This window comes from Schistocerca cancellata, chromosome 3 (assembly GCF_023864275.1).
Source record: "Schistocerca cancellata isolate TAMUIC-IGC-003103 chromosome 3, iqSchCanc2.1, whole genome shotgun sequence".
Lineage (NCBI taxonomy): Eukaryota > Metazoa > Arthropoda > Insecta > Orthoptera > Acrididae > Schistocerca > Schistocerca cancellata.
The window spans coordinates 393,473,712-393,487,435 of NC_064628.1; the positions used below are offsets into that span (position 1 = coordinate 393,473,712).

The 13,724-nt window shown below is 38.5% G+C and overlaps 1 protein-coding gene across 1 annotated transcript in view; it reads right to left on the reverse strand.

Moving 5' to 3' along the window:
• Positions 1-13,724, reverse strand: part of LOC126175120 (huntingtin) — a 539,564-nt gene that overhangs the window by 375,825 nt on the left and 150,015 nt on the right. The window contains exon 13 of the mRNA XM_049921673.1: positions 4,272-4,432. Coding sequence (XP_049777630.1) covers positions 4,272-4,432 — 161 coding nt within the window. The remainder of the gene's footprint in view (positions 1-4,271; positions 4,433-13,724) is intronic.

Consider the following 13,724-nt stretch of genomic DNA (forward strand, 5'->3'; position numbering starts at 1 on the left):
AATGTATTTGTCAAAGATCACATTTTCACACTTTGAAAGTTTTCCTCTGTCCTCTAACTTCACTTTCCTTATCAATTACTTCATTTGCTGATATATCTGCAGCCTCAAGAGTTTTTATTGGTGATAAAAGTATTTTAAATTGGCTCTGAGTAAAATAAAGCCAAAACAGTGATTCAGGGTATTTAAATAATGATTTTAAGTTGTAGATTACTTTTCTTGGGACAAAAAGTAAGATTTTTAATCCATTGTAAATATAAACAATTCAGTTAACAGACGATTCCAAAGAAAGTCATTTGCTTGTCACACTACCAAGCAGCTGTTTGTATTTCACTTCAGAAAACTCGCACTGGAACATCTTATCCCTCGCATGAAATTTATTAAGAACATCCTTAATAAGATTTGTTATTACATCAGTTATTTCACCTTTTATATTCCAGAAGACCGTGAGAAAGTGCTCTCCATGTGAAAGCATTACACAGTACCAAGCAAAAAACTTCAAAACTCATGTCTGGTTCATGTTGGTCTAATCAGAGACTGCATTTCCTTTATTCTTTGGGTACAAATACTTTTTCTCCATTTGATTATGCTACATGTTACTTAAAAAGATGTTGTTCCAAAATATATGAGTTGTTGTTGTTGTGGTCTTCAGTCCTGAGACTGGTTTGATGCAGCTCTCCATGCTATTCTATCCTGTGCAAGATTCTTCATCTCCCAGTACCTACTGCAACCTACATCCTTCTGAATCTGCTTAGTGTATTCGTCTCTTGGTCTCCCCCTACGATTTTTACCCTCCACGCTGCCCTCCAATACTAAATTGGTGATCCCTTGATGCCTCAGAACATGTCCTACCAACCGATCCCTTCTTCTGGTCAAGTTGTGCCACAAACTTCTCTTCTCCCCAATCCTATTCAATACTTCCTCATTAGTTATGTGGTCTACCCATCTAATCTTCAGCATTCTTCTGTTGCACCACATTTCAAAAGCTTCTATTCTCTTCTTGTCCAAACTATTTACTGTCCATGTTTCACTTCCATACATGGCTACACTCCATACAAATACTTTCAGAAACGACTTCCTGACACTTAAATCTATACTCGATGTTAGCAAATTTCTCTTCTTCAGAAACGCTTTCCTTGCCATTGCCAGTCTACATTTTATATCCTCTCTACTTCGACCATCATCAGTTATTTTGCTCCTCAAATAGCAAAACTCCTTTACTACTTCAAGTGTCTCATTTCCTAATCTAATACCCTCAACATCACCCGACTTAAATCGATTACATTCCATTATCCTCGTTTTGCTTTTATTGATGTTCATCTTATATCCTCCCTTCAAGAACACCATCCATTCCGTTCAACTGCTCTTCCAAGTCCTTTGCTGTCTCTGATAGAATTACAATGTCATCGGCAAACCTCAAAGTTTTTATTTCTTCTCCATGGATTTTAATACCTACTCCGAATTTTTCTTTTGTTTCCTTTACTGCTTGCTCAATATACAGATTGAATAACATCGGGGATAGGTTATAACCCTGTCTTACTCCCTTCCCAACCACCGCTTCCCTTTCATGTCCCTCGACTCTTATAACTGCCATCTGGTTTCTGTACAAATTGTAAATAGCCTTTCGCTCCCTGTATTTTACCCCTGCCACCTTTAGAATTTGAAAGAGAGTATTCCAGTCAACATTGTCAAAAGCTTTCTCTAAGTCTACAAATGCTAGAAACATAGGTTTGCCTTTCCTTAATCTATTTTCTAAGATAAGTCGTAGGGTCAGTATTGCCTCAAGTGTTCCAACATTTCTGCGGAATCCAAACTGATCTTCGCCAAGGTCGGCTTCTACCAGAGTTTCCATTCGTCTGTAAAGAATTCACATTAGTATTTTGCAGCTGTGGCTTATTAAACTGATAGTTCGGTAATTTTCACACCTGTCAACACCTGCTTTCTTTGGGATTGGAATTATTATATTCTTCTTGAAGTCTGAGGGTATTTCGCCTGTCTCATACATCTTGCTCACCAGATGGTAGAGTTTTGTCAGAACTGGCTCTCCCAAGGCCGTCAGTAGTTCTAATGGAATGTTGTCTACTCCCGGGGCATTGTTTTGACTCAGGTCTTTCAGTGCTCTGTCAAACTCTTCACACAGTATCGTATCTCCCATTTCATCTTCATCTACATCCTCTTCCATTTCCATGATATTGTCCTCAAGTACATCGCCGTTTTATAGACACTCTATATACTCCTTCCACCTTTCTGCTTTCCCTTCTTTGCTTAGAACTGGGTTTCCATCTGAGCTCTTGATGTTCATACAAGTGGTTCTCTTATCTCCAAAGGTCTCTGTAATTTTCCTGTAGGCAGTATCTATCTTACCCCTAGTGAGATAAGCCTCTACATCCTTACATTTGTCCTCTAGCCATCCCTGCTTAGCCATTTTGCACTTCCTGTCGATCTCATTTTTGAGACGTTTGTACTTCTTTTTGCCTGCTTCATTTACTGCATTTTTATATTTTCTCCTTTCATCAATTAAATTCAATATTTCTTCTGTTACCCAAGGGTTTCTACTAGCCCTCGTCTTTTTACCTACTTGATCCTCTGCTGCCTTCACTACTTCATCCCTCAAAGCTACCCATTCTTCTTCTACTGTATTTCTTTCCCCCGTTCCTGTCAATTGTTCCCTTGTGCTCTCCCTGAAACTCTGTACAACCTCTGGTTTAGTCAGTTTATCCAGGTCCCATCTCCTTAAATTCCCACCTTTATGCAGTTTCTTCAGTTTTAATCTACAGGTCATAACCAATAGATTGTGGTCAGAGTCCACATCTGCCCCTGGAAATGTCTTACAATTTAAAACCTGGTTCCTAAATCTCTGTCTTACCATTATATAATCTATCTGATACCTTTTAGTATCTCCAGGGTTCTTCCATGTATACAACCTTCTATCATGATACTTAAACCAAGTGTTAGCTATGATTAAGTTGTGCTCTGTGCAAAATTCTACCAGGCGGCTTCCTCTTTCATTTCTTAGCCCCAATCCATATTCACCTACTATGTTTCCTTCTCTCCCTTTTCCTACACTCGAATTCCAGTCACCCATCACTATTAAATTTTCGTCTCCCTTCACTATCTGAATAATTTCTTTTATTTCATCATACATTTCTTCAATTTCTTCGTCATCTGCAGAGCTAGTTGGCATATAAACTTGTACTACTGTAGTAGGTGTGGGCTTCGTATCTATCTTGGCCACAATAATGCGTTCACTATGCTGTTTGTAGTAGCTTACTTGTATTCCTATTTTCCTATTCATTATTAAACCTACTCCTGCATTACCCCTATTTGACTTTGTATTTATAACCCTGTAGTCACCTGACCAGAAGTCTTGTTCCTCCTGCCACCGAACTTCACTAATTCCCACTATATCTAACTTTAACTTATCCATTTCCCTTTTTAAATTTTCTAACCTACCTGCCCGTTTAAGGGATCTGACATTCCACGCTCCGATCCGTAGAACGCCAGTTTTCTTTCTCCTGATAACGACGTCCTCTTGAGTAGTCCCCGCCCGGAGATCCGAATGGGGGACTATTTTACCTCCGGAATACCTACGGTACGGCTATCTGTATCGCTGAGGCACGCAAGCCTCCCCACCAACAGCAAGGTCCATGGTTCATGGGGGGGGGGGGGGGGGGGGGGGGGGGGGCCATATATGGGATGGTTAATGAAATATGGGATGGTTAATGAAAAATGGGACAATACGCATCCCACGTGTATTTCCTCAGGACAATGGGACACTTAAGTGAAATAAGTGACAATTTCGTAAAGTACAGGACCTCTGGTTACCCTAGTTGACAACACAGGAGCAAGAACTCTGGAACTATGAAAATGGATAGTACAAACCAAAATAAATAGTCTGATGACAGTTTTTGTGATCAGACTGGAAATAAAGAAACAAATTTAATACTTCCTGATTAACTGTGTTTATTCGTTATTATGTCCAGCTTTTAGAATAAAATTAGTTATCTGAATGCAAGAGTGATAAAAGGAATCATTCTCAAAAACACGTGTGTCAACTACCAACACTGTCCCTACACTGTCTACTTCTAAACACACAGTCCCACATATAAACAACTTGTGGTTGCATATGTATCACAACACAAACAGAGAGACAGAAGTTGGCACAAATATTCAGAGAATATTTTACTAAACTGTCACACACACCTGGACAAAAATAAACTTGATGGAAGTAGCATGTATTATGAAGGTGTAAGTAGTTTATCACAAATGCTTACCTCACTATGCCATCAGATGAAGCTCGCCTCACGCGAGCATCCTCATCGCCGAGAAGAATAAGCACTATGTGATACAAAACATTTTCCTGAAACTCCATAGTCTGTGTAAGATAATGGATTGTATTAAATGGTAATTCACTAACCACCTCAATTAGTTTAACCTGTAACAAAGAGCATGTATCAGTCACTGGAGATAATGATAATTATTAGTTTTGGGATGCAAAGAAACTCAGTCTTCAAGTAACTGTACAATGGTTAAAAAATTCAATGGAACAGTCATTTTTTAAAAAATTATTCACTAGGCCTGCAGGTGACACTGAATGACAATGATGGAAGTTTTAGAATAGGACATAAGCTGCCTGGATCTACAAAACCTAGATCCGTAATAATGATGTTCGTGTTGTACAAGAAAAGATCTAAGTCTTCACAGTGAAGAAGAAACTCAAAAAGTCAGGTCTGACAATACAAGAGGACCCCACCTCCAAAGACTACACATTTTGAACTATACAATTTCGAGATTTGGACAACAAAACTCATGGGCAAATGATAACAGGATAATAGTGAAGACTGAAAATGGAAAAAGACGAGATTGCAATGCAAATGAACTCAAAAGCCAGTGCTTTAGGAGCTAATAACATACCAGCTCTTGCTGCCACTGATTTGTGTGATTATAGCATTACTGTAGATTGTAGTTCACCATAAGTTAACTAATGTGTGAATTGTTTTGTTTTACTTCATACTAATTCCTGCTTTTCACTGTTTCTTATTGACTGTGTCAATTATTGTACATACTTAGTCTTATTTCCATTTTTATTTAGCAGCTTATTATCATATCGTTGTTACTCATCACTAGGGCATTAATAGTACACTCTGTTTATAATTTGTTTATCTTGCTTTCAATAATGGCATGCACAGATTATTCTGTCTCCGTCTAGCAAGCTGCTTTTCCTGTCACCACTTGGCTGTTCAGCAAATGCTGCAAACTCTGCTGGCCTTGGTCATAAAACCTCCCTCCTCCCTGAAGGCACCTGCAGCTTTCATTCCCGATACCTGCACTCCCCACCTTAGAGTATTTCCTTATGCTCTGTTCCCTCACAAGCAATGACCCAGGGTCACAAGTGTCCAACAGCAGCAGCACCCTTGTATGTTTGCACCTGAATGCACTAAGCTCCACATAGCACATCTAAATGTCAAATCTCTGCCAGTTCATCTGTCATATATTTCAAGATGTAAACAACCGTGTAATACTTCTGTTGGAAACCTGACTCAAACTGAGTCTTCCCACTCATTCAGTAAACAAACCTATCTAAATGTTTCTAAGAATTGACAGACGTAACAGACTAAACAGGTAAGTTGGGTCATGTATGCGTTCTAGTTTATCACCTACTGTGCTACACACATACAACAATAGTGAAGACAAACAACTGGAATATATTTTCATAGAGATCAAATCCCTTAACAGAAAGTGTCTGATATGTGTCCTCTGCAAACCTCCTGAAGTAGGCAGGTTTGCTTGCTTCGAACCTGTTCTTTTAAGTCTCAAGTCGACATACAATCAAGTAATTATAGCTGGTTACACTAACATAAATTTTCTATGCAGTAGTTCTTCCATTGTCAAATTTAAAGCTGATGCTTTCTTCTTCAAATGTGTCACTACTTCAGCCTGCTCCTACCATCACACGAACAGTAGTAACATTCTCCTAGACACATTTGCAAAGAAATCCCCAAACAGAATAGTTTTTACTTCTCAAATATCTGCACCTGGTATGGCTGCCCATGACATAATATTCATGATGCCCCAGAAAGAAACCACAACTGACTACAAACCAAGACTTCAAACACAGTAATTATTCTGAAGTTGCAACTGAGATGCAAGAAAGTGTTTGCAGGACATCATCTATTCCCTTTTTGGAAACAAACAAAAAAACTCAATGGATTTACTAACAAACTTATCCAACTACATGAGAAATATGCTCCCCTAAAGACCAGAAAAGTAAGCAGGAAACCTGAACCTTGGCTGACAGCCAAGCTGTGAGAAACGCTAAGCTTGACATGCCCATACAATAACCACAATAGAAATACACCAGCTGTCTTATGAAAAAACCTGCATGGTTTTGGTATGGACAAAATTAAAACTGTAGCTGATCCCACCACCCCAACCAAAGAACTAAACTAGTACTTCACATTACCTACATCATAACTGAACTGCAAACGAAACAGACACACTTTGTCTACATGATAAGGGTAAATGACTGCAGCCATGAAAAATTCTACCTAAAACATGTCACTTGAAATACCACTCAAAAAACTGTCATATGTATCAGATTAACATCTGCTAGACACAAAGACATCTCAGTCAAATGACAAAGTTTATCGCTGACGCACTATAAAAGATATCTTCAACCACTTGTTAACCATAAGTGTTCTCCCCGATGCATGGAAACAGTGGCTAATAAGCCACTACCTCAAAAGGATGTTAACACAGCACCCTCTGATTACTGACACATTTGCATTCTTCCTACACTGTCCAAGGCCTTAGAATGTATAGTCCATGACCAGTTAACAAACTACCTAACTACAAAAACCTACTAGACAAACACCAACCAGGTTTCCATAAGCATCACAGCACATCTGCCTTAATAAAGGAAATAGATGACCTGAAGCTTGCCACGATTGCACAATAGGCAACTATGATGTACTTCTTAGACTTCAGCAAAGCCTTTGAGAGCACTGACTTCCACATTTAATTTGCCAAATTTGGCAGCCCAAATTTCTCGCCAGGTGCAGTGCAATGGTTTCACTCATACCTGACATCTCAACAGCAAGGCATCATGTCCTATACCATAAAGTCACAATGGAGGACAGCAGTATCAGGTATTCCCCAGGGTTCGGCATTATGTCTTATACGTTTTCCACTACACACCAATTATGAATCATCAGTTTGTTCCTACTGTAGATACAACACATACACTGATGACCTCCAGTTGAAAAACTAATAAACCCTATGACAGCTACTGCAAATCTCAATACTGAGCTGTGTGCACTACAAAAATGATCACTGAATATAGGGTTTAAGCTCAACCCATCCACAAGCAAAGTGGTACCAGTTGGCCATTCTACACTCCTTAACCCCAAACATCAGGAATCCTGACCATCTTTAATGCTAAATGGCGCAAACACCAGCTTAGCTCCTTCAGCAACAAGTTTTAGAGTATTAATAGATGAAAATCCAACTTGGACTCAGCACCTAACTATAACGTGCATGAAAGCATCAGAATTTCTCCACATCCTACAAAAATATAAAATGCTCTTCCCTCTTGACCTGCAAAAGAATCTTGTGCAAATACTTATACTTCCAATTATTGATTACAGCTATTATTGATTATCCTGCACAGTCTTTCCCAGGAAAACTCATGGCACCTGGAACTAGTTACGAATGTTTGTGTTCGATATATATGTGATGTTTGACTGTACGATCACATTTCACCGTCGTACACACACGTTATCCTGGCTGTGTGCAGACAAGCATAGAGATTTTCATACCCTATGTCTTCTCTACTGCCTTATTGACATACACTGTCCCTCATCCCTCATATCTCTCCTTGACCTTAATGTTCTTGTTTGAACAACATGGCAGACACACATTCCCATTAGAGCTAAATCCTTTCTGTCCCACTCCTTTGTTCAGCCACTTTCTCAAAGTCCTCCTCAGTAGTAGGAACCTGACTCTGCAATAATCTCCTGCACTATATTAGAAAACTGAATAACATCTCCGGCCTCAGAAAGCAGTTAGGGACATATCTACTGAACCAATAATAGTGAGCACAAATGTCCCTGTATGCACTCATTGCCCCTGAACATTCTTCTTTCTGATCACATCTTCCACATTTCCCAGTACTCTTCACTGGTGCAGTTGCCTTAAATTTCCTTTCCCCAGAACTCACTATATAAGTAAACATCTATTTTGTACACCAATAAATTTCTTTTATATCTTCCACTATCACAATTATTATTATCATCATCATCATCATCATCATCATCATCATCTTCATCTTCACTGGCACTGGCAGCAGCAGTGGGAGGAGTATTAACTTTATTAGTTCCTAGTCAGTATTTTTTACTCATGTTGCCTTTATAACCCCTCAAATCAATTCAATACTCTCATATTAAAATTGATATTTCTTAGGTAACTATGAGTTAAAAAATTGCTTTATGTGCAAAACCCCGGTCCAATATAAGGGTCCTAATCTGAGCAGTTTTAATACATAAATAAATAAAATAAAATAAAATAATAAAAATTCTGTTACAAAACACTGATATCTGAATCTTAAACATGATAAAGTATTTCAATATGATTCTTCTGGGTGTGTTCCCACACATGACCGACACTTTAGCTACTGTTACATGCATCTTGATGAAGTTACCTGCAATAGCCCCAAACACTAGTAGTTGTATAACATCATGATGCTGTCGCACACCAAGAAAAATTATACTGAAACTGACACTGGTCACAAAAGACTATGTTCATATTTCATAAAATGTGAGGAACTGCTCACCACATAAAGGAGGTGTTGAATGGCAGACGGGCACATTGACAAGAGACTGTTAGACATTATTTAGGTTGGACTACATCAGACATAAACAAAATAAATCACACACACACACACACACACACGGCCACTGTCATCCCTGCCTCACTCAATTTACTGTTCCGGGTACCTGTGGTCTACCTCCATTGGCCCCAAATCATCTGATTAAATTTCTAGAATTTCCTAACATTGAACCTTGCCTCACCATCATTTCTTAAGCCCTCAATTTTCTAAACTGATCCCACATCCACAGGATTAATTGGCATACACCACCTACAAACTGATCCCATCATCATCATAATCCTACTTGCTAATAAAGTCTCCAACTCTTTGGTTATGAACTGCCACATACATACCCACACAAGCTATGCTACAATGACCACCATTCCAGAAATCCTGTCTCATCTCAAACACCTACATCCATCCTGAAATCTTTCCCCTGGGTCTTCTAAATTTCCAATCGTTAAGTACTACTGATTTTCAGTTATTTATATTCAGCAATTTAACATTTGTGGTGCACATAAAAACTTTAGGTAATTTCCTGTTTCCTTGACTAAGAGTACCTGGAGTCCAGAATGAAATTTTCCCTTCACAGCTGAGTGTGCACTGATACGAAACTTCTGGCAGGTTAAAACTGTCTGCTGGACCGAGGCTTGAGCTCAGAACCTTTGCCTTTAGTGGGCAAGTGCTCTACCAACTGAGCTACCTAGGCAGAGCTTACGACCAGTTCTCACTGCTTTACTTCTACCAATACTACATCTCCTACCTTCCAAACCTTTACGGAAGTTATCCTATGAAACTTGCTAGGAGATGAGGTACTGGTGGAAGTAAAACTGCAGGGACGGATCATAAGTCGTGCTTGGGTAGCTCAGTTAGTATAGCACTTGCCCGCGAAAGGCAAAGGTCCCGAGCTCAAGCCTCGGTCTGGCAGACGGTTTTAATCTGCCAGGAAGTTTCACATCACAGTCACACACTGCTGCAAAGGGAAAATTCCATTCTGGACTCCAGGTACTCTTAGTCAATGAAACAGGAAAGTACCTAAAGTTTTTATGTGCACCACAAATGCTAAAAAAATGCTGAATATCAAAAACCCGAAATCATTAGTGTGCAGGCAATGAACATTTAGTATGCCAAAAAGATGATTTTCTTCACATACTATCACAGCTGACAACATAAGGTCCCACAATAAAGGGCAATTCAGCTACCCCTATCATTGTTATTCTGTCTTTTTAAGCAGCCTGCAATGTTATAGCTGGCATTTGGATACCACACACAAGATTTTCATATTCTCTCACTCTCCACTCACTACGCACAAACTATTAGTCCTACAGAAAAAATGGTCAGACATTTTTGTAGGAAATTTAATATAGTTAAATTTTGTACTGGGATACAATGTCACTGGAGGCCACAGTTTTCAAGTTAATCAAGAAAAACATACAAAAGTGACCTTTAAGCACACCTCCATCCCACGCTCATCCCTCACTAGTCAGGATTTCTAGGGTTCGTGACACTACCTCCACCCATCGCACAAAAATTTCTGCCTACAAGAATTAGTACTGATATCTGAACTTTTTTGCTTTCTATTGATCAGGCTATTACACTATCAGCATAGTTGACTACTTCATTAATGTTATTACTTTAAACATGTCCATGAGGATAACGAATGACAAATGATGTTTGTAAATATTATGGTAAAACTGATTATATTGACAGCTCAATCCAAACTTAACTCTTACAAGCACAGTTGTTTCATAGGTAAAAGATATGATGAATGCAACAATGTAATTGTTTTTTATGGTGTTAAAATTCACAAAATTGCTAGTTAAAATTTACATAAACATCAATGTCACAATTTCTAAGTGCTCAAATAAGTTGATGACATAATAAGGCCAGTCAATGAAGACAAAAAAAAAGGTTGAATGTGGGAAACAATTAGTAGAGCCACAATTATTTTTACAGTGGTAGGAAGGGAGTGCCACGAACAACAAACTAAAAATCTTGACCAGTGGGGGATGAGTGTGGGAGTTGGGGTGCTTTTGAAGGTCACTTTTTTTATTAGGTTTTTCTTGAACAACTCAGAAACTACTGCTTCTAGTGAAAAGATATCCCAGTACAAAATATAATTACGTTTAATTTCCTACAAAAAGTTTTTTTTACGAATAATAGTTTACACATAGCAAGCAAGAGAATACGAAGAACTTGTGAACAGTTTGTGAAGGACAGCTACAACATTGCGGGCTGCACAAAACAGCAGCACCAGGGACAGCTGAGTCACCTGTACATTAATCACAGACCAACAGTCTTAACATTGGTTTGCTGCTGAATTTCCACTTTCTGAGTTTACATAATAAGTTTTCTAGAGACCAAAAAGCTTCTGTCTATAAATCAGCACTGACATAGGAGGCATCACTCATGCAAAACTCAGCTTGCCCTTTTCTCACATGAATTCCTACAAAACACAGATGGAGGACAACAGGCAGTCTGTATTTTTCTACATTTCTGGAAAAAATTTGATACAATGCCCTACTGCAGTCTGTTGAAGATCTGAGTATACGGTTTAGGTTGATGGGAATGGCTCACAGACTTCTTAAGTAATAGAACCCAGTAAGTAGTCCTTGACATCGTGTGTTTGTCAGAGACAGGGGGATCATCAGGAGTGCCCCAGGGAAGTGTGATATGATCAATCTTTTCTCTGTATACATAAATGATCTAACAGGCAGGGTGAGCAGCAATATACAGCTGTTTGCTGATAAAGCTATGGTGTACAGGAAGATGTCCTGTTTGAGTGACTGTAGGAGTATACAATGTAGAAAAGCATTCCTGCAATGTTCGAACACAGCATTAGCTGGGTTTTGGCGGAGACAGCCACATCAATTAAATATCTGGGCATAACACTGCAAAGTGATATGAAGTGGAATGAGCATGTCAGGTTAGTAGCAGGAAAGGCAAATGCTCGATTTTATTTTACTGGGAGAATAATAGGGATGCGTAACTCTTCTATACAGGAGACGATGCACGGAACACTAGTGTGACCCATTCTTCAGCACTGTTTGAGTGTTTGGGATCCACACCGCATCAAATAAAAGGAAGATATTGATACAATTCGGAGATGTGCTACTGGTAGGTTCGATCAGCATTTAAGTGTTATGTACATGCTTCGTGAACTCAAACAGAAATCCCTGAAGCAAAGATGATGCGCTTTTTGTGAGACACTATCGTGAAAATTTAAGAGAACTGGGATTTGAGGCCGATTGCAGAAGGATACTTCCACTGCCAACACACATTTTATGCACAGACCACAAATATAAGATGTGAGAAATTAGGGCTCACACGGAGGCTTTTCGACAGTTGTTTCTCGCTTTCTATTTTTGCGAGTGGAACAGGAAAGGAAATAACTAATAGTGATGCACCATATGGTGGCTTGCAGGGTATGTACCTTCATGCACATGTAGCAGTAGATATACATTTAGATGCACATGTATATGTATACTGAACCAGATAGGAAGAGTCTAAACCTAGCATGGCACTTTCCACAGATGGCCTAGCCTTCTAAAGCTTGAACTTGCATTATTATAACTATATCACTCTGATTGCCACAAAAATATGTGCAAAGAATCAGATCTGGCAAAATGTTCTTTGGGCTATCAACAGAAATATGATAGAACCTGGAACAAAGGTAATATAGACCACCTCACTCTGTAACAATGCAAAAATAAAATTTTGAAGAACATGTAACAGGATCAACTAGAGGCAAGCTTGGAAATAACAAGAAACTATATAATAATACATAAGAAGAAGAAACAAAAGAGAAATGAGATACCTAAGTACAAGTGAGGGAAACAGTAGATTTATTTATACCAGCAGGGCTGGGAAATGATGAAGGGACGGAATGGATAAAACATAAGGAATAAGTGTACACTTGATGGCAAAAGCAATTTCTATATCTGAAAACATCAATTTGATCAGAAATGCAAAAAAAAAAAAAAAAAGTGTTTGATTTTTTAATTTTATTCGCAAGGTTACACTCGCGATGTCATCATTTGTTGTGCTGTTGGATCATATGCTACACTTTAAAACAACAGTTACCAAAAATCTAGATGATCTTAAGCTTGTGCTCCACAGCTTTAATAGAAGACATTCGTACATGTACGCCACCAAAAAGCTACTGTAAAACTTTACTATGCTGGAGCCAGTTTCGACTATTTATGTTTTCAGATTTTAAAGCTTAAAATGGCATGTACCATATACACATTATTGCAAAATATTTTTCAAGTATAGTTAATGCTCTAGAAGCAAGTGGGTCCTACGTATGTAACATATTTTGTAACAACAAACATGTAGTATATACTGTTTTAAGCTTTAAAGTCTGCCAGGTTATGATGGTCACAACTAGTTGCAGCAGAGTAAAGTTACATAGCAGATTTATAGCAGCATATATAAAAAAAATCTAACAACAATACCATATCTCAAAGTTTTCCATGAGATTTTTGAACTGACGCTGAATGATTTTAACTGCTTGCCTTAATGTTTCAGCTGACAATGATGCAGCCATCTTCTGGTGAATTTAATTATGAGATTACATCCTATGTTTAAACAAAAGGCTACACAACTGCACATCTGGGTTTGGTCTTGATTGTATGACTACCACTGACAAATTTAGTGCTCTCTGATGAATTTTGCTGCATTTGGGGAACACTGGTGCATTCTTATTGACATTATAGCAGGCATGCCCTCTGCAAATTGCGTGCCCACGTAATTAGAGCTCAGTAGTAAAACTGATAAGACTAATTGTCTCTGGACATGCCACTTAGTCTTTTTGTATAAATTTTAAAAAAATGACCAGGTCCCTTACCATATTCAGTTG